The sequence below is a fragment of the Prionailurus bengalensis genome, chromosome A3 (assembly GCF_016509475.1).
Source record: "Prionailurus bengalensis isolate Pbe53 chromosome A3, Fcat_Pben_1.1_paternal_pri, whole genome shotgun sequence".
Lineage (NCBI taxonomy): Eukaryota > Metazoa > Chordata > Mammalia > Carnivora > Felidae > Prionailurus > Prionailurus bengalensis.
Window position 1 is genome coordinate 138,275,603 of NC_057354.1, and position 21,907 is coordinate 138,297,509.

The 21,907-nt window shown below is 48.4% G+C and overlaps 1 protein-coding gene across 2 annotated transcripts in view; it reads right to left on the minus strand.

Annotated features, from left to right (window-relative positions):
* Positions 1-780: 780 nt before the first annotated feature.
* The window catches only part of DCDC2C (doublecortin domain containing 2C), an 80,335-nt gene continuing 59,208 nt past the window's right edge, over positions 781-21,907 (minus strand). The window contains exons 9-11 of one of the 2 annotated variants that reach the window (XM_043604618.1): positions 15,049-15,112; positions 1,072-1,268; positions 781-1,012 (exon numbers count right to left, since the gene is read on the minus strand). In XM_043604618.1, coding sequence (XP_043460553.1) covers positions 953-1,012; positions 1,072-1,268; positions 15,049-15,112 — 321 coding nt within the window. In that variant the 3' untranslated portion in view covers positions 781-952. Of the gene's footprint in view, positions 1,269-15,048; positions 15,113-21,907 lie in introns of both variants that reach the window. The other variant, XM_043604619.1, reaches the window with a different exon arrangement.

A 21,907-nucleotide genomic window follows, 5' to 3' on the forward strand; every position in this document is an offset into this window, starting at 1 on the left:
AGTATTATTGCTTTAGGGGCACCTGGGTGGCTCAGTCAATTGGGCATCTAACTCTTGATTTTGGTTCAGGTCATGATCTCACAGTTTGTGGGATCGAGCCCCACATCAGGCTCCGAGCTAATAGCGTGGAGCCTGCTTGGGCTTCTCTCTCTCCCCTTCTCCCTGCCCCTCCCCTGCTTGCGCGCACTCTCTCCCCCTCTCTGCCCCTACCCCCCCAAAATAAATAAACCTTAAAAATAAGTGTTATTGCTTTAAAATATCCCAAAAACTTATAATTCGGTATTATAATTAGCCTCAATTTATGGAGGAGTAAACTGAGGCACAGACATAGTTCACACACTTAATGAGTGGAGAGGCCAAACTTGTATCATCTGACTTGAGAACCCATTCTCTTAATCACCAAAAATGTACCATTCCATGGGTTCCGCTATCAATTTCTGACATATAAAGCATTTGTGTGTGTGTGATGTATATGTTTGTGCGTGTATATATATGTACAATTATTATACGATACCCTAATTCACTGTTAAACAGAAAAAAATTAACCATAGATAACTGTGTAAATAAATATGTGCCATTTTCAGGGCAACTGAGTCACCTGGAACACTACATATGGACTGATACTCTAAGAAATGAAGGTGTGAGCCAGGTGGTGATACACATTACATCTCACTAATCACTTCCCTCCCCTCTCAGTTTTACTAAAATTCAGGGAACAGGGGAAGGAACTCCAGATGAATTTAGTCTTAATCATTTTTTTAAACTTTGACCACCAAAATATGAAATGCCCAATTTTAATATTGTACTAGCATACCTCTTTAGCATACCGTGAAATAAATGTCTAATTTGCTTTTCATTTGCTGTGCGATCCTTTCTAGCTTCTGACTGTTATTCTTTACAACATGGCTGATATGTTGTTTTCATGGTATTTGTTCAGTTTTTCCTCCGTGCGTCATCTCTTTCTGCCCCAACGATGGCTGTTCAGGTACGATGGTTCTCGTGTGTCAGGTATCTGTTCTTGGGATGATTGTGTCAAGGAGGACTGTTCAGATGGTTTCGTTTGTCGGGTATCTGTTCTTGGGATGGCTGCCCCCAGGATGGCTGTTTGAGCAATTCTTGTTCTTCAGGCTTTTCTTCTGATCGTCCTGATGATGATTCTTCTCGTGATTGCTGTCCCATTGGTGGTTGTCTTCGGTCTTCTATTTTCACTGGGGTTTCTAGTAGTACAGGTGTGTTTTTTCCCTCTAGAAGGTCATATGGTTCTTTTTCTTCAGTAAACAAAAATAAAACAAAATCACCAATAAATGTAGTAGCCATCTAAATCAAGTGACATAAATCATAAAATAATAAACATAGCTACTATATCATCAATTTCATATCGATAGTGATAATATTAATAAAAATAATTCTCACATGGGCTGTTACACTTCCAAGGTGCTTTACGTACATTATCACTTTTATTCTCACTTGGAAATAGAATCTTAAATAAGCATAAAATAGGTAGGATGTACTAGTATCGGAGAAGGTCAAGAGAAGCCAGTATAAACGATGTGCTAATATTAATTAAATAGATGTAATCCACTAGTTGTTTGAAAATTGATAAACCACAGGAAAGACTCTTGTGTTTTCACTAACATAAAAAAGGCACTTTTAGTAAAATCAAAAAGGACGAATCAGAGCGCAGGAGAATCCAAAACCACTGTCTTTCTCCAGAAGAGGCACCAACACATGAAAACAACCTATGGAAGCAGAAAGATTATGAGGTACTTGGGAATCTGTCACTTGCCAAACCACATTCGTCGGTGACGGTACCATCTGTTCCTACGGCGGAACGTGCCATTGGACACAGGGAATCAACGCTGCTCCTGGACACTGCAAACACCGCTGCTGTACCCGCGGAATGGCGTCTTCAGTGAGAGGCCTCACGGAACCTCCGAGAAGGCAGGTGTGTCAGCGGACGTGCTTACCTGTTGCCTTCCCCCAAAACCTGTTCTTTCTCTCCTTCACGGAAGCAAGACCCAGGCCCCAGCCCAGAACCTCCAACTTCACCCTTGCCCCTCATATCCAACCTGTGGCCAAGTTTGGTCAATATGGTCAAATTCACAAATCTTCCTGCAAAGTCCCTTCCCTGCGGCCCAGTCTCGTCCGGGCCTCCGTCACCTCGCGGGACGCTGTCCTTTCCCTGCGGCCCAGTCCCGTCCGGGCCCCCGTCACCTTCCGGGACGCTGTCCCTTCCCTGCGGCCCAGTCCCGTCCGGGCCCGCGTCACCTTCCGGGACGCTGTCCCTTCCCTGCGGCCCAGTCCCGTCCGGGCCCCCGTCACCTCCCGGGACGCTGTCCCTTCTCTGCAGCCCAGTGCCGTCCAGGCCTCTACCACAGAATATTGTGAATGAAGGTAACACTGTCACCTTGCCCTTCTCCCCTGATGTCCACATCATTATCTTAAACATCAATGCGATGATGTCACCCACCTGCTCTGACACATGAAGCCTCAGACCCTCAGAATGACACATCAGGCTGTGGCGGTGATGCCAGGGGCTGCCAGGCCGGCTCCCCTCCCCCATCCCTGGGGCAGAGCCACCAAAGACCCTTCCAGACCGCAGCCTCCACGGGGAGTGGGGGGGGGGGGGGGGGGCCAGACGCCCATTCTGACCAAAGGGCCGTGAGACGAGATGCCCGCCGCTCTGGGCTGAGGAGGCGACGGCCTGAGGCAGCCTCCTCCCCACGCAAAGTCCACCGTCACCTGTGGGAGACGGTGACGCGCCCAAACCGAGGCCCCCGCGTCACCGCTGGGGGGAGACACCCAGGGGAGCCTCCAGGCCTCGCTACACTTCGCGCGATCCAGAGAGAATCTCTGTGCAAAGTCCCCGACACTCCGCCCTCGCGAGTCCCAGCCTACCCGGTAGGACCTAAAACCGACCTGAGATGCACACGCGCCTCCCGCCCCCACCGGTGCCGCGCATGCGCCTGTGTGGACTGCAGACGCCTGCACTTGCCGCGTGCGGCCACCGCTGCGCCCGTGGCACCTGCGGGCCCTTCTCCGCGGCGCCCGCTTGGCGGCTCCCCACGGACCGTCCACACCCCACCCGAGCCGCCCTCTCTCCTTCACGGCACCACCTGGAAGTCCCTGCAGCCCCTCCCCGGCCCAGACAGGCCCGTGTTCTCCTTCAGGGACCTTCCACGGCACCCACACAACCTCCGCTTATGCATCCGCCCCCATCCCCGGTATCAGTGAGCTTCTCGGGCACAGCAAGTCCGAGCCTCACTCGCATGCACCCTCGGCGCCCAGCAGGTACCCAGCGCAGAACCGGCAGCTCCTCTGGGAGCCCTGCCCCGCATCTCCCACCCCCACCCCCCCCACCCCCGACTTCAACAATAATATTGGACGAGTCGCCTTCCCCTTTCTGGGTTTCAGTTCTTCCCTTCTTGAAAAATTGGGGTAAAAGTATGAATCTTAAAAATGTAGGATTAAGGAGACCAGTGAATGGAAGCAGACAGGGAGCTGTTAAAATTGACGGATACGTGAAACGATACTCACCGTGATCACATGCACGTTTAAACAGCAAAGGCGGGGTGGGGGACTAACATGCAGGCGACTGTGTGTCGAAGGAAAGGCAGAGGCGGCGAGGGCTGGCGCCGGGCGGCCGCGCTTTACAAACCCCGGGAGCCACGCAGGCTCAGAAGCTCGGCGTCCTCCCGCGGGCGCCCTCCTGCGGGTGGGTGCGATCCCCGCTCACAGTCCGCCGCCCCCCCTGGCCGCCAAGAGGCTGCCTCCCCCTCTTTGTCCTCCGGCACCCAGCTCAACCCCACAGGCCGAAGGTACTCAGAAAATGTTTGATAAATGAAAGAGGGCAATAAAGAATGAATGGACCAGCCATCCCCTCGCCCTGCACACAAGGCAATCCTAAAAGCAGAGAAAATTAGAACGTGCAAGGTTAAAAATAGAACGAAGATATCAAAGCATGTTTACGGGTAATGTATTACCATAAAATGTAATATAAAATTACATTAAATATTAATATAACATAAAATACTATATGCGTTATGTTAATATATAATAAAACATTATTGGGGCGCCTGGGTGGCGCTTCCGACTTCAGCCAGGTCACGATCTCGCAGTCCGTGAGTTCAAGCCCCGCATCAGGCTCTGGGCTGATGGCCCAGAGCATGGAGCCTGTTTCCGATTCTGTGTCTCCCTCTCTCTCTGCCCCTCCCCCGTTCATGCTCTGTCTCTCTCTGTCCCAAAAATAAATAAACGTTGAAAAAAAAAATTTAAAAAAAACAAAAAACATTATTTCAAAACGCCCTGAGCTCTCCTTGCCTCTCAAATGCAATCGCCGGTGGGATATTGCTAGTGTCACATACGCGTGCTGTATTTTCCTTCAGGACTGAACCCCCGATCCAAGAGACCTCTAATAACGGCTACAAATGGGTCACTTAGGGGCACGTGTTCACTTATTGGTCTGAAGTCTCCTGTCTGAAACCCGTACTTCGTGTTACAAGTTTCAGGAGCTTTATTTTTTCTCTTCCCTATTTTTTTTTTTTTTTTTACCAACTATCACGAGGGTACGCAGTGAAATATTAAAGCAATTCCACGAACCATGAGCCGACAGACAGCGCCACCCTATGGTGACATCCAAACCTCCACTTGTCAAGTCACCTCGAAACCGTGCCATGTAAAATGCAGCTTAGAGGGGTCCCTGCTTAGTCAGGAAAGAGTAAGTCGTTTGTTCAAAGCCACGTAATCCAAGCGGAAGGCAGCCTGTAAACAGATGGCCGTGGATGGCCAGGTCAGGCTGGGGCAACGCATAAAGTGACCTGCTTCGGACATTTTCAAAAGGGGAAACTCACAAATGGACAAAGTGAGCCCAGAGCAGCCATCCGCACGGGTCATTCACACCCCGTAAGCGATCATCGATAATTCACTCTCTTACCAGGAAACGGAACCACTTTTTTCTTCTCACTGAGGGTCTTGAGAGGTGATAAAAAGAGAGAAACATCCAGATATTAATCAACGGACCAACGGGTTTACATATTATGAGATTTAGATGTAAGAGCTAAAAGAATTGCTGGAATATTCCCATGGTGACTGGCTTTGAGAGAATTTAGAGCCAATTTCAGTAAAAGGATAATCGCGCGTTATTACGCAGGAAGTCATGCCAACATTACGTAAATTGTAGTTTCTGAGATTACAGGGCAACTGGCAAAATTGTGATCTTAGTTTTCTTCCTCTGAGGAAAAAAGGCCTTTGGGGCGCCTGGGTGGCGCAGTCGGTTAAGCGTACGACTTCAGCCAGGTCACGATCTCGCGGTCCGTGAGTTCGAGCCCCGCATCAGGCTCTGGGCTGATGGCTCGGAGCCTGGAACCTGCTTCCGATTCTGTGTCTCCCTCTCTCTTTGCCCCTCCCCCATTCATGCTCTCTCTCTGTCCCAAAAATAAATTAAAAAAAAAAAAGAAAGAAAGAGAAAAGGCCTTTGGTGACGGCGTTCTTTTCTCTTCAACTGTTTCCTCATGCGGTTTCATCGAGGGCAGTCAGGGGCATAGGTGGTATTTCCCTGGCTCCACACAAGATTTAGGAGGTAACAGAGTCTCTCCGGTTACACCAGTAAACCGTAAAATGCAGGCGTTGGGTGTACCCTCCGAACAACCAGAAAACGTAAACCAGCTCGACTTACACAGCAGCTGTTTTTCAAAAACCCCAAGAGTAAATAGCAATAAAAATAGAACACTCGGTCTAAAATGAAAAACACTAAAAGCAGACACGTATGACTTATGTCAACGCTTGCAAGGTATAACATGCTAATCCACGCAGTACGTGAATAAAGGCAATCCAGCTTCTGCGGATTTGCCCCATTTAACATCTTATCTGGAAATTTTGCGTTGGCTTCAGGGATTTGGAGATTTATGCAGTCTCTGCCGATTCACGCACGTAGCATGAAAATATCTGTTCCATTACAGATGCGTGCTTCTAAGTGTATCTCTGTGTCAAGGTTTCCACTGGCGTGAGTAACACAGAAATACCTTTGCTAATAAGCGCTTCAGTCAACTTGAACTCCGGGGCCAAACAGCTAGACTGAAGGCCTGACATTTTGGCGAGCAGGATGAAAACGATATACAAGAGCGGCTGGGGTTGCTGACAGCCGCTGGAGGAAGAAATCCGAGAAGCTGCTACAAGATTTGATTGGGGGGATTAAACTGCCAACAGCAGCAGCTGGGGAGTCTGAAAATCGGGGCAGAGGAGAGTGAACGAGAACCGGGAGTTTCAGGAGAAGGCTGGTTGCGACGACATCGCAGGCGGTCAGAGACCACCAGGAACCAGACGCACCACGACAGCCGGATGAGTTCACAGAGACCCCTGCCTTCGTCCACAAAGAATGCCATCACTCGTCTGCTTTACTGCATAATGTGACTTGAGTGTGCCGTGCGTAGAGTCGTCAGCGCTTGCCTTGAAGACTCCTGTTCGTTTGCACTTACTTTTGTGACTGCCGGAATACACAGCAGCTGCTGGTTATGAATTAAGATGTCAGGCTCAGATTGGTGAAAATAAATCCAGTGTGTGGGTTTAATTTATAATTCACTCGCGATAAGTTAGAAGCCCAGAGTTAGGGAGCATTTAACTTTTATATTCTGTAACGATTACCTAGCCGTCTGATTTCTCTGTGGGCTGGAATGTTTTCCAATAAAGTAGCAAAGGCATTTTCCAAGTCCTTAGAGGGAATTACAAGTTAAATCAAAAAATAGTTTGAATTCACGGCGTCTCCGATAGTGGCTTGAAGGATGCGTCTCGCCCTGGCGACCCGGAATAACAAACAGGTTAACCTAATGAGCCCGCCTGCAGCCAATATAGACATTTTTACTCTTAAAATAGTTTTAATTTTCGGTATTCAAATGTGCTTATGATAGAAAATTGGGAAAGCAGAGCAAAGCCCCCCAAAATGGAAATAAATTGAAGTCACAGACCCGCCACTCACTGTTAGAAGTTATAATCCACGCCAAGGGTGGCAATGGGGAATAAGAAATTGTCTGATTTTGTAGCCTTGGGATAAACTTCCAGAGGCGGATTTTGCTGGCTCAGAGGTGCGGAAGCTTCAAAGTGCCCCGCAGAAGAGATTACCCAAGTCATACCCTCCTGAGGACACAGTCTCCCCCGCAGTGTCCCCAGGTGGTGGCGGCTGTCTCTCCCGCATGCTTGGAGGAGGGGACGGGTCCTCCTCGCTGCTCACTGCCATTTCTAGACCTTCAGCCCTTCCTCCTCCCTCTTCATAGCCCATGTCATCAGACTCTTCCTCCCACCTATGTTCCTTGGAGTGGCCATGGCGCTCCCTTCCTGACCCCCCGGCCCTCAGCCCCTCTCTCCCCCTAACAGAGCCCCCGTCACTGTCCTTGGGGATCTCAGCGGCCACTCGAGACACACCTTCCAGGGTTGGCCTCTCAGCTCTGTAGCCCCATCCCATCCAGCAACCCTGTTTTCTATCCTTCTCCTGAGACCACGCCTTGGGCCTCGTCTTTCCCACACAGGGTAACGACCCGTGTCAACTTCACTCTCCAATCCTGACCGAGCTCCAATCCTCTCTTCACCCAGCTTCACCTGGTGTTAACATCTTACACAACCACGGTTCGTTTATAAAAACTAAAATCAACAGTAAGACAACGCTGCTTCACTGCAGCCTTGATTTGGAATTCACCAGTGTTTCCATTCATATCCCTTTGCTGTCCCGGGATCCAGTTCTCAATAGCACCTTGCAGTCAGTCCCCGCGTCTCCTAGTCTCCTCCAAACTGTCACAGCTTCTCGGTCCTTCCTTATTTTCCATGACCGTGACACTTTTCTTGAAGAGTACCGGTTGGGTATTCTGTAGAATGTCCCTCGGTTTGGTGTAGCTGATGTTTTATCAGGAATAGACTGGAGTCATGGCTTTGGAGGAATACTACTTACTATTCGACTACGCTACTAGAGAGAAGCAAAGCCCTTCTCACCGCCTCATACCAAGACATCTACTACATTATTTATCACTGGTGGTATTCACCTTGACCCCTCAGGCCGGTGCTGCCGGCCAGATGTCTCCACTCTAAAATTTTCCCATGTTTTCTTTCAAAGATTGAAAACCAAGGACTTTGTCCTTACCTTTTATTTCACAGCTAAAAAAGAAGACCCGGGTGGTGACGGGAGTGGAACCTCCTCAGAAGAGAAATTGCAGGGGAAATGGGGAGACTGGATCTTTCGGGTCCCTTCCTAGACTAAATTCCAACCATGTTGTAAGCTAATTATTCTTTTCTTCCTACCGATGAACACGTGTCAGCATCTCGTTTGAAAGAAACCACGACACATATGCCACAGGCCTTATTCCTGTGAAATTTGCCAAGAAATTCAAGCAAAGTATACGGTGCAGGCAGGGGAGATGCGTTCCTGGACCGCGCAGGGATATTAAGGGTTTCATCCCGAGCATCCGATTGGTGCACAGAGACCGGAAGATGCCACCCGGAGGACCAGTCGAAATCAGGTGTGCGGAGATGGCTGGCAACCAGGTCAAGATCCCGATGACGGTGAGCCACAGCAGGAAGGGGCCCCTCGGCCAGGCCGGGAGACGCAGGTGCCTCTACACAACACATGCATACAGAGCTGCAGAGCTCGGGGAAGCACCCAGGGATGAGAGCGCACGATGAAGAATTGCCCTACGTCTGTTTACAGTTTAGAGTTTTCGATACACCTTTACGTCACTTTTCTCATTGAACATCACAACGGGGCCGCGTGCCCTCGATTCCGTAGATGAGCAAAATAACGTTCAAAGACTCTGAGTTACTTGCTCGGATGCCGTGGGTACCAGGGGCAGGGCGGGCGCCCGACCCCAGCGCGCTCCGTCCGGCACGCCTCCCCCTGCGCCCATGGCCGACGAAGCGATTAAGGTTCAGCTGAATGCTCACTTCCTCTGGTTAACACTTTGCTTCTCCTTATCAATTCCCAAATATTTTAAAAATAATTTTTAGGTCATTACATATTAATGTTCTCTTATCAGTTTCAATCTATGCCATGACCGCTTCTCCAAGATCATCTTGGAGAAGTGATGTCAACCAACAGAAGGAAGGACACCCTGTTTTCGTGGCCCTCAGGAAGACAAGGAAATGGCCCCTCTCCCTGCACCCCTGTGTATAAGGCACAGTCTCCCATCACTAATGGAGAAAGGTGCCATACAAATTCAACTTGTTTTATGAACACCAAGACATCTTTATGAACTTGGAAGATCATTTAATCAGCTAAGGTTACATATCCTACAAGACCGGAGAGGGGCTTCCTATTCGGGCATGCCTCGTGTCACTGTTGCAACTTTCCTTTATTGCACTTTGCAGACACTGGGGTGTTGTTTGTTTGTTTGCAAATTGAGGGTTTGTGGCTACTCTGAGTCAGGCATGTCTGGTGACATCACTGTTCCAACAGCACTGGCTCACTCCGTGTCTCCGCGTCACATCTGGGTAATTCTTTCAGTATTTCAGACTTTTTCATTATTGTTATATGTGTGATGGTGATCTGTGGTTATGACTCACTGAAAGCTCAGAGTATAGCATTTTTAGCAATAAAGTATTTCTTGAAGTATCTACACTGTTTTTTTTTTAGACATAATGCCACGGCACGCTTAACAGGCCCCAGTGTGGTATAGACATAACTTTTACACACAGTAGGAAACCAAAACCTTCATCTGACTTGCTGTATTGCAGAATTCACTTTAGGGGAGTATTTGCTTTATTGCAGTGGTCTGGACCCAAACCACAGTATCTCCTAAGAATGACTGTCGACCAAATACCAGACGGGAATCGAGTTCTGCTAGCCCAAGAAGGAGGGGTCTTAGATTCTCAGAATCAACTTAGGTTTAGCGGTAAGGAAAGCATTTAAGGAGAAAAAAGTATAGTGAACACTTTTCTCTAGGATTACTTGGACCTAGTCCTGTCTGAAGGCAAAGACTGGGTTCAAAGCTCAAGCAACCCCCAGTGAATGAACGTCAGTCCTGCTGCACAGCCCAAGGGACCACTGAGCTCTCGTCCCCCATGGCAGCTGTCCCCACGGCCACCCTCCCGGGCCCTCCAGGCAGCCTCAGCACAGGCAGCACCACGGAGGGATGGGGCGGCTTCTCTGCACACGCTCATCAGCCGAGAAGAGCCATCAGAAGGAGCCGAACCACACTCCGATTTCACAGTTCAGCCCAACTCAAACCCAACCGAAAGGGAGCACCTCCTCTTAACCAATTCCACCCGCCTCTTTCTGGGGCCCCTGGGGCCAATCTGAGTTGACACCGCAGGTCCGGAGTTACCTCTGGATGCCTGGTGCTCAGTCCCCTGTGCACCACGTTGTGGAACTAAGCGTCATTTCATACTTGCGTAAAAGATCACAGGACATCACTAAATGAATGTGCCAATAAATGAAACCTCTCAAGCAACAACACTCATAACGTACAGAATGGAAAGCCATGGCACTCGTGGAGTTGCTGCCTACCAAACATCTCAGACCACACAGAAGCATGTAGGCGCGCCGACGGGTAAACGGGGAAGCACAAATCAGGGGCCAAACACCAAGCCAACCACTTGCTTCTTTCTCAGTCTTCCTTATCCTTGGTCAAATAAGATGTGTGTTCAGTGGAATCACTTTCTGCTTGGTTAGCATCCTCCCCTACAGACCAGGGCTGGCCTCACAGGCCTACGCGGCCTTACCGTCAGAGCCCCGTCACTTCCTTCCCACCCCCTTCCCAAGAGTCAGCTCGTTCTAAGATGGCTTCCAAGCACAAAGGAAGCCGGGCGCCACTGAACTTCACACTATGGGGTAGATAACTGGCAACAGCTCCTGGAGCAGAGGGCTTCTCCTCCGGCCACCCACAGGAAGAGAGAAAAGCAGGGAAGGACCCTCTGAGGGGTGGGGAGATGGGAAGGGCTGTGAGGGCTGCGCGGAGTCACTCTGATCAAAGTCATAAAACAGCAGCCTGGTTCAGGCAAGTCAGTCCCCTAGCTTTACCCAAAGATAGTGAAATGAAACTTTAAAAATAAGTCATCGTGATTAATTTTTCCAGGGCAGGGTAGGGCACCAGCACAAGTCAAAGGAGGCTGTGAAATTAGACCACGTTTAAGAAAAGCTCAGAAAGTCACAGTGTACTTCTGAACCAAAAATGTGTCGATCCAAAAGGCAAGCCCGGGGTACGTGCTCTCTGCGGTTTGGGAGGCCCTTCCTGCCTGCTGGTCCCACCGTCCCCACCAACCGCTAGTGGCTCTTTGAATGACAATCCATAAGTTACGATTGTATCTTAAATGATTCCTAAGTTTCCAGACTGACTAAAATCCTAGGAAGAAAAAAAAAAGACACGCAAGGAAGCCTCCGGAGAGCGTGAGAGTCTGGCCTGGCCACGCGTCGCCCGGTGGCTGCCGAACTTCGGCACACGGGGGAGCGCCAGGCGAGGGGCCCCGTCTCACGGAGGCTGCGAGAGCAGGTGTCTGAGCCAGGCACCCGGGCGCTGAGCGGAGCTGTGCTCATTCCCTGACTGCCCCTGGAGCTGTGAACACTTTGAAGCAAAGTAACAAGGCTGAAAAACCACAGTGGAAAGACACCGGTCTTTTTTTCCGGATTCTTTTGTTCCTTCACTTTGAATATCCCTCTACTTCCCAATTCTCAAAACAAGCAAAGATAACAGCAACAGAACACAGCCCAAAATGACTCTCAGTGAGATAAAACAAATGAGATTATTATCACCTTGAATTAAACTCAGGGACTTCAGACGGCCTCACTCCCCCAGAAAAACGAAACGTGCAAACTCTGACAAAATGCAGCCAGGCACTGCGCTGTTCTGGGAGCAAGGGTTACAACCTGCCAGAAGTCCAAGGCTTCGTGCACCTGCTTCCACGGGAGTTGATAGGACGGACAGCCACTAACAGCCACAAGCACTCGGTGGGAAAGGTGACATTTCTTCAGTGAGGTATGAAATGGGCTCATTCCCTTCTCCCAAATAAGTCACAATTTCTGGTGGCCTCAGATTGGCTGATTAACTCCAACAGCCCTGTGTAACGCACTCGGGTGAAAAACCGCCCAGAGACCTTGAAGCTGTTGTTGAACCACACATCTATTGAGTGGAGCCCAAAGGTAGCCTGGTCACTTGGAGCAAACTGGAGGGGTCATAAAATCACTCAAAGCCACCTCATCAGGTGACCCGGGGCTGGTGTCAGGGGTAAACCCACCGCAGACCAGAGCCAGTCCCCTGGGGGAGCTGGCCCACCCAGCACGGTGCCTCATCGGCTCTGGGTGGGGGCGGGGTAGAGGGAGGAGAAAAGGATTTGCTTGAATTTCTGCTGTTTCTTCTGTCACCTGTGTCACCGAGGACAAGACAGGTAGTCATTCTGTTCTCTGTGAAGTGAGGATTATCACCTGGCAAGGGGGTTGAAATGAAAATAAAAAGGAAAAGGGAATGTCTATGAAGGTATTTTGGAATCTGTGCATAATTTTAAAGCGCCGTTAAAGCAGATGGTTCAATATACATTTCATACACTTAAGGCTCAATAAACGCCTGCAGCACTTAATAGGGTTTTTTTTTAAAGTACTCAAGACCTTGACCGCAGGGGAAGGGCACAGGAGGGGCTGGCAGCGGGAGACAGGTTAGGTGTTGCTCGCTGAGACTTCTCCCTGTCATGAACTGTCACCTGAAGAGCATCCTTCAAATAAACAGCAAATAACAAGGGTGCCTGGGAGGCTCAGGCGGTTAAGTGTCCGATTTCGGTCCGATTTCGGTCCGATTTCGATCTCACGATTCATGGGTTCAAGCCTGGCGCTGGACTCCGTGCTGACAGCTCAGAGCCTGGAGCCTGCTTCAGATTCTGTGTCTCCCTCTCTCTCTGCTCCCCCACTCATCCTCTGTCTCCCTCCCTCTCTCTCTCTCTCTTAAAAATAAACATTAAAAAAAAAAATTTAACTCAAATAACAAAAAGAGACACAGTGGCTCAGACCCATATTCCACACCCGAAGGAACGCTTGGGCCCGACTTACGAGTGGCACCCGGGGGGTTCCCTTCTGGTCACCAGGTGGCGATCTGGGGCCCTCGTGGATGCCACACCTTCCAGTTTTAGCATCTGGGAGATAACCATTTTCTCTTCCAAACAAAACAAAACAAAATTCCCCGATTATCTGGTTGGCATTTAGCATACTCAATATCATTTTTTTCTTAAGGTATCAAAAACCATAGAAAATCAAACGGTAGCCATTCCTGAACATTCAGTGGAGTTTGTTTTCCCGACATCCAATAGAAATTGTTGTTGAGAGATTTCAATCGTGGAAATACAATTATAATGAAAATGTATTAATCTTTATTTTTTAGGTTTATTTGTTTATTTTGAGAGAGAGGGCACACGCACAAGCAGGGGAGCGGCAGAGAGAGAGGGAGAGAGAGAATCCAAATCAGGCTCCACACTGTCAGCACGGAGCCCCACATGGGGCTGGAACCCACGAACCGTGAGATCATGATCTGAGCCGAAATCAAGAGTCAGTTGCCTAACTGGCTGAGCCCCCCAGGCGGCCCTATAATGAAAATTTTAAATTGAACCCCAAACAGAATAAGGTAGAATGGGTTCCAAGCCAGCCTGTGTCCCTCACTGATTTTGCTCCCAGCCTACAGACAGGAAGTCGTACAGAAAGTCAGCCGACACGAAGAACCTCACTACCGTCATGCAGCCTGAAAACCACCGACGCTCCTATGGTCCAGCCTTCCTGGTCCCCAGGCACCGCCCCCTCTGTTCCGTAGTGGCTCTACCGAACACCAGCCCGGTGCTCTCCACCCCCACACCTTGAACCTTCAAGGCTCTCGTGAGAGCTAGTTTATGTTAAAAATGAGTAATGCTAAGAAAAGTCAGCCAGTGAGATGGGATGGTGACAGCCGGCCCACCGGACCAGGGAGTTTGGGCTCCCCTACTCCCTACGAGCCAGCAGAGCTCCCTCCGGCCTCCCCTGCAGTCGACGCCCCTCTGTCTACCTGCAGGGGGAGCGATGCTTGGGTCCTCCCACGTGGGTCCACGGAAGGAACGGGGGAAACAGACAGTGCTAGGTAATCCCTACTGCGAGGTACCCTCAGAAGGCGTTCCTGTCTCAGGAACTGGAATCGCCACACTTTAAAGGAACAAACGGCTGCAGGTGGTTTGTTTTGGGGGCTAAATTACACCCAGAGAGCACAGTAGTTACTGATAAGGATCCGAGGCACGATTCGTGGCTGTGGAATGAACTGCCCACAGATCCGAGACCTTCAGACCCCAGAAGGCACACCGTCGGAGTCCTGCTACATCACAATTCAGAAACAGGAAATGACACGTGACCTTTTGGAAAGGACTCCTACCCACTCTATGCCTCGGCTTCCTCATCTGGAAAATACCCAGTTTACATGACGAAAAGACAAGTAGTTAATACGTCCATAGGATTTTTACACTTTGCAAAGCATTTCCCAAGCATTATGTCATTTCATACAGTAATATATCATTTCCCACTCTTCATGGCTAGCATGTTACATCAGGAAGTCATATACATCAAACTACTTTTAAAAACACAAATCTAGGGGCGCCTGGGTGGCGCAGTCGGTTAAGCGTCCGACTTCAGCCAGGTCACGATCTCGCGGTCCGTGAGTTCGAGCCCCGCGTCGGGCTCTGGGCTGATGGCTCGGAGCCTGGAGCCTGTTTCTGATTCTGCGTCTCCCTCTCTCTCTGCCCCTCCCCCGTTCATGCTCTGTCTCTCTCTGTCCCAAAAATAAATAAAAACGTTGAAATAAAAACACAAATCTAAAAAATAATGATTATAAATAAACAGCTATGAAAAAAATTAGGAAACAATTTAAAATTTGGTGATGTTATTGGGTTTTGGGGGGGGGGGCAGAAGGAAATGGTGGGCAAGAAGTAAGACCTATCGAATATCTTCTGCATATTTTAAGTATATTTCAAGAGAAAAACTTGACTAGCCGTTTACAACAGGATCATACAAGTACCCGCACCCATGGCCGAATTACTACAGAATACACACATTTCTATTTCTTCCACATCTACATGACATACCTTTTTCCTTTGTGCTGTGTCTTAAGGAAAACCTTTTCTTAAAAGACATTCGTGAATTGTCTTCCTGAAATAGAAACCATCAGTGTTAGCAGCTGAAACTTTTCTCTCTGAGCTATAAACAGAGGTCCTCAGGAGCAGAACACTCAGCTACAACCAAACCCTGGGAACTGAAGTTTGCAACAAAGGTTAGTCCCCTGGAGATATCAGTGCACTCGACAATGATTTGCCAAAACATGGCAGCCCGTGCTGGAAGGCCAGCTACGTTTCCACGAAATGGCAGGTGCCCCTTTACTCTGGCCTTGCCTACAAGTCCAGACGGAGACAAATGAAGCCCACGGATCACCACGGATGAGAAAATCTCCCCTCGTCTGGCCTCAGGACCCAGCCCCAGTCTGTTGGATTCTTCACTCAACGGTAGTTCAGGGATCAAGCTGGAGACTGGGACCCACAGACCCAGCTCATACACTGATTCCCGTGGGTCACTCTAAGGTTTTCACCACCAATCACGTCCTCCCCAACACGTCCCATATCAAAAATGAGCCAGCTTTTCTCTGGAATGTGAAGAACTGGAAAGAGAGTCTCTCCTCTCCCAACAACAAGACAAAGTGAGATAATGTATGAAATTACAATTTTCTAGAAGTCATCAGAGAGTTGGGATCACGGGGAAACCAACTAGCCCAGAACTGAAGGACAGACAGACTCCGCCAAGGAGAAACAGGGCCTGAGTGCTGGCTTCCCTGGGGCAGAGTGTGGGAGGAAGACAGGGGTAAGAAGGGTTCAGGCTTGGATCAGAGTGGGTGCGGCAGGCCTGAGGGCACACAGCCAAGGCTCCCTGGACACATGACTGGTTCCACAGCAAGGGCAGGGAAAACAAGAGGGGCCTGGAGGCACTCGCAGTAACAGAAAAAAAGGAAGCTCTTAAACAGAACACGTCAAAGCAACGTGTCAAAGGGACCGGGAGCCGGGCTGAAGGAATTACAGTCCAAAACAGGAACAGTGAGAACAACAAATAATGCCACACTGGATTACAGCCCAAAGCAGAAAATAAATAGACAGGAATCCATCACAATACGAATAAATGCTTGAATAAATAAATAACCAAATCGGAGATAAGAAGCAAATTTTCCTTGCGGGAGAACTCCAAAGAACAGATTCATAGACTAAGCTTTGCCTCCTGGAGGTGGTGGTGAATTCACTTTACTTCCTTTGGAGGTGAGACTTAGCGATTCACTTCCAACACCACAGAGTAGGAAAGGGATGAATGGTAAGTTGACAGAGGAGAATCTGACAAACACTATGTCACTAAGGAATGAAGGTTGCCATTATCGGGGACATCACATGAATGTCCCCAATATGATACCAGGAGGCCACTTCACCTCTATGGCATTCTTCCTAAAAACCCAGCCTGATCATGAGAAGGCACCACCGGGGGACACATTATGGGGCCTGCCTTAGCCTGATATCAAACCAAACAAAGCCTTCTCGAGAAAACTGCAGACTAATAACCTTCTCGAAAACAGACACAAGGATCCTTCACAAATATGACACATCCAATCTAACTATACATAAATAAAGATCTAACTATACATAAAGAAAGAAATGTATCAGGAGCAAGTGGGACGCCAAAATGGCACAGCTGCTTAGGGAACCTGTGTCGGTCTTTATTTAGCAAAGTTAAATACGCTTTTACCCCAAGACCCGGCAATCTCCCTCCTGGGTATTTACCCAATCTGTGCGTCAACGTCCAGAGCAGCTCTTTTTAAAACTGCAAAAATCCGGGAACAACCCAATGTCCTTGATCTGGTGAATGGACAAACGCACAACGGTGCATCTGTAGAATGGAATACCACTCAATGAAAAGGGACCACTGGTTGGTACCTGCAAGACAGATGAGCCCCACAGAGGCCGCTTTCAGGCAGCAGACTTGAGCCGTGGAGACCTGAGTAAGGTAGAAGGGCCCACGGTGACGGCCAGGCTGAAAGCCAACACGCTCAGTGGGCGACCCAGTTCGAAACAGCCATACGTCCCAGCTGACCGATGGGCTACATACAACCAGGCCCGGGTACCAGAAAAGGAGAATTCCATACGTCCCCAGGCCTCCTCACTTTCCCCCCTTCACCAGAAACCCCCTCCCGACCACCGCCTCCTGGCAGACAGCCTCCCCTTTGCAGTCCCGATGCTGCTCCCTGATAGCACGTTTCAACAAACTTCTATCTCCCTTGTTCTGCCTCAGGTGAGGCCCCTCACGGCCCAGACCGCCGGCCACCGCCCGATCGGTTCACCCCACAAATCCCACACACATCACTGTAAGTGGGAAACACACTCCCAAGAGAACAAACCGCACACTTCTGTTCTGTGACTCTGTGCAAAAGGCAGGACCTCAGGACAGAAAACCACGGGTGGTGGCCAAGTCATGTGGGAGGGGAGAAAGGACAGGTGGTCGACTACAAGGGACCGAGGGACAAGCGGGAGTGGGGGTGCTGATGTCCCCCATACTGGACTACGTTGCCAGTTACATGACTGCACGGGTCCCCAACTCCTAGAACACCCCACTGGAAAGGCGAGGGTCACTGTACGTAAATTACACCTCAGTCTCTACAAAGGAGAGAAAATGGGCCCAACAAAGGAAGAACGGTATGACGTGGAGACTCGGGTGATTCTTCCCGCCGATTGGAATCATAAAACCAAAGAAATCACTACGGTCATTAAAAGCAGCTCTGAGTCCTTGGAAGGACCAGGGCAGGACAGACGGAAGACGACTCTCTGTCCACGGGGTGGGGGCGTGGCGGTCCCCTGCGTCTGCTGCTTCTGGCTGCAGAAAATCACAGCTTTTCTGCCCGGGTTGGCAGAAGTTGGCCACTCGGAGCAGCCGAACACCTGGAAATTTAAGGACGCAATTCTGGAAGCGGGGAAGTTGAGGAAGGATGGAGATCCTTCGTCTGGGTGGAAAGCCTGCCGCGCTCTCTTGCTCGCCGCTAACTGTGTCCATTTGTCAAAACCCCCGGATCCCCGTGGGTGTAAACTATACCTCAACAACACCGCTAAAACCAGATTCACTCTCAGAGGAAATGAACCTCAGGACAATACCTCTGGTGCTGGTGAGCCGAGCCTGCGAGAAGGGGTCTGCACGGCCACCTTTACAACGGCAGAAGGAGCAGAGGACACAGGAATCCGGGGGCTCAGAGCACGCCCTCCGTGACCTGAGATCTAGAACGCCCAAAACAGCGCTTGACGTCATATGACGTCACAAGGCCACGTGTGCAAGTTCACGTGCTCTGCCCGCGGGAAAGTGTGTCCCCCCTGGGAGTCCACTGGTGCAATTCCAGCAAGTTTCCCTCTGCCTCTTGCCCACGAGCTGGTCGGGAGCGAGCAAGCAGACAGCAACAGGAGGAACTTCTATTCCCACAGAGAGAGAAAGCAGGGAAAACCATACAAAGTTCACAGGAGACCCCAGAAAGCACAGCGGGAGCCGCTTTGCGAACAGACAGAAGCCTGGGAGCTCAGTCCTCTCTGGAAACACCAAACGACACAGCAAAGGGATCTGCCGTGTGCAAAATGATGGCTGGTTCATCGGGAGGCAGGATTTTCAAAATGAAATTGTGGCTTAACTACAGAGGCATCGCATAGATGGAAAATCGCTTTTGCAAAACTCAGCATGGCTTAAAAATGAGAGATAAGTGAGATATTTCTAGATTTGCATTTGATCACTGTTCTCACTAAAACTGTTCAGTGCAGCCCGCAGCATCACTGAAAGTGTGTGGTAAGCAATTCGTAAGTCCTCATACTGTCTCTAAGATTCAACACAAACACTTATTTGCAAAAACCTAGTCACTTCCTTTAAAAATACCATAAATACATAAAATACAGAAACACATAAAACATTTCACAGAAGCACGGGGCTAGAAACACAAACCCAAAAGGACGCATTCACTCTTCGCCACTCATCAGGGTCGCTAGGAGCACACGCGTCACACCGCTCCGCGGCCCCTGTGTTACTCTGACCCGGTGCGTGCCTTTTCTGGCTTAACCCACCTATAACTTCCACTCTCTTCTGCCCAAAATACCTTCTGGAGACTAAGCAGAAAGAATAAAGGATACATCGCTTATCATCAGCTCTGCCTGTGACTTTGTGGGGTTGGAGTAGGGACAACTCACGTAGGCGAGGTGACTTGCCTTGATTGTCATCCATAGTATTGACAAGGAAAAAAATGTTAACTCGACACATGTCAGTGATTGCTTTGATCCCCACTTCAGTTCCTATTTCCAAGTTTTGAATAACAATCCAGTCTTCTTCAAATAGACCCAGAAAGAAAACGTCACGAATAATTCAATAAAATTCCCTGAGACCAGAAGTGGGGGTAAAAGGTAACACCATGAAAATCTCACCAGAAAGGGCTCTTCAGCTGGAATTTCAGCCCAGGTAGAAAAGCACTCTGAAATTAGGCTGTTGTTTAAATATCCGTCGTAACAATGAATCGCCCTCGCACATCGTGTGCGTTCCTCCTCTTCTCTGGGATGAAGGAAAGGAGAGTTTTTAAACCAAATACTTACATTTGATACCAAAATTATTTCCTGGGAACACGGCAGGATTTTGGTAAATAGTGATGATACGGTATTAACGATGGCCTCTTGGAAAAATCGAGTGCGAGCAAGATAAGAAAAAACGTAAGGCCGCAGGACACACAAATCAATGTACAGAAGTCCACTGCATTTCTACACGCTAACAATGAAGCAGCAGAATGAGAAATTAAGAAAACAATCCCACTTACAACGGCACCAAAAAATAATAAAACACCTAGGAATAAACCTAACTAAAGAGGTGAAAGGCCTGTACCCTGACAACTATAAAACACTGATGAGAGGTGTTGACGATGACACAGATGGAAAGATATTCCACACTCAGCGGTTAGAAGAACAAATATTATTAGAATGTCTATACTACCCAAAGCAATCTATAGATTTAACGTATGGCACTGGAACAAAAATAGACACATAGATGCGCAGAACAGCTCGTATATGTGAGTTAGATAGAGAGCTCAGAAACAATCCCACAGTTATATAGTTAATTAAATTTCAACCACAGGACACAGGACTATACAATGGGAAAAAGACAGTCTCTTCAACAAATGGTGCTGGGAAAGCTGCACGGCAACGTGCAAAAGAATGAAACTGGACCACTTTCTTTCACCCACATGAAAATACACTCAAAATGGGTTAAAGACCAAAATGTGAGTCCTGAAACCATAAAAATCCTAGAAGAGAGCACAGGTAGTAATCTCTCTGCCCTCGGCTGCAGCAGCTTTTTTCTAGGTATATCTCCTGAGGCAAGGGAAACGAAAGCAAAAATAAACTCCTGGGACTACATCAAAATAAAATCTTTTGCAAAGTGAAGGAAACAATCAACAAAACTAAATGACAACCTACTGAATGGGAGAAGATATTTGCAGATGGCATATCTGATAAAGGGTTAGTATCCAAAATATATAAAAAAAAAAAAAAACTGATACAACTCAACACTCAAAAAACAAATAATCCAATTAAAAAATGGGCAGAAGACACGAACAGACATTCCTCCAAAGAAGACTTATAAATGGCCGACAGACACATGAAAAGATGTTCAACATCACTCATCATCAGGGAAATACAAATCAAAACCACACTGAGATACCACCTCACACCTGTCAGAATGGCTAAAGTCAGCAACACAAGAAACAACAAATATTGTGAAGATGTGGGGAAAAAAGGAACCTTCGTGCTCTGTTGGTGGGAATGCAAACTGGTTCAGCCACTCTGGAAAACAGTATGGAGGCTCCTCAAAAAGTTAAAAATAGAACTACCCTACGACCCAGCAATTGTACTACTGGACGTTTATCCCCAAAATACAAAAACACATTCAAAGGGACACCTGCACCTCTATGTTTACTGCAGCATTATCTACAATAGCCAAATTATGGAAACAGCCCGAGTGTCCATTGATTGATGAATAAAGAAGTGGTATAATATACACAGTGGAATATTATTCAACCATAAAAAAGAACGAAATCTTGAAACAACATGGATGGAGCTAGAGAATATATCGCTAAGTGAAATAGGCCAGTCAGAGAAAGACAGATACCGTATGATTTCACTCACATGCGGAATTTAAGAAGCAAAACAAATGAACAAAGGGGGAAAAGAGAGACAAACCAAGAAACAGACTCTTAAGTATGCAGAACAAACAGATGGTTACCAGAGGGGAGGTGGGGGGGAGGGAGAATGGGTGAAATTTTTAAAAACATTATTCACTGGGGAAATGGCAGGATTTCAGTAAATATTAATGATAACAAAATCACTACGATCTCTTAGAAGAATCAAGAACAGGCAAGATAAGAAAATGTTTCCACAAAATGCACCTGCTCCTGCTGAGTCCCTCCCTCGCAGATTCGCTGTCATCCTCAAGGTGGAGTTTTTAAAAACCAGAAGCCAGGAAACAAAATAGGGGACAACACACGCAAGAGACTAGACGGGGGTCCTCAGTAAGTCAGGTGTGATGGAGGAAAAGGGGGCAGACGGCTCCTCTCGAAAGATGGGCAGAGATTTCAGCTGAAGAGACAGAAAATAAATGTCGATCCTCATTTCAAGGGTCTATTTCCCGAAAATGTGAAATGTTAGCCAACCACCAGTTACCTTTTGAGCACCTGCTATGTGCCCTAGGTTCCGTCAGTCACTGCTGAGGGCTAGAGGGAAGGCAGGGCGTGCTCTCCACGGTCCTCCTGAGGGACTAATGAACAAATAGGAAGTGCGTGCCCAGTGAGAAAGCAAATAATTAAGGTATAATGTTAATAACCACATATACTAACCTTGTTCATACAGAGTAAGT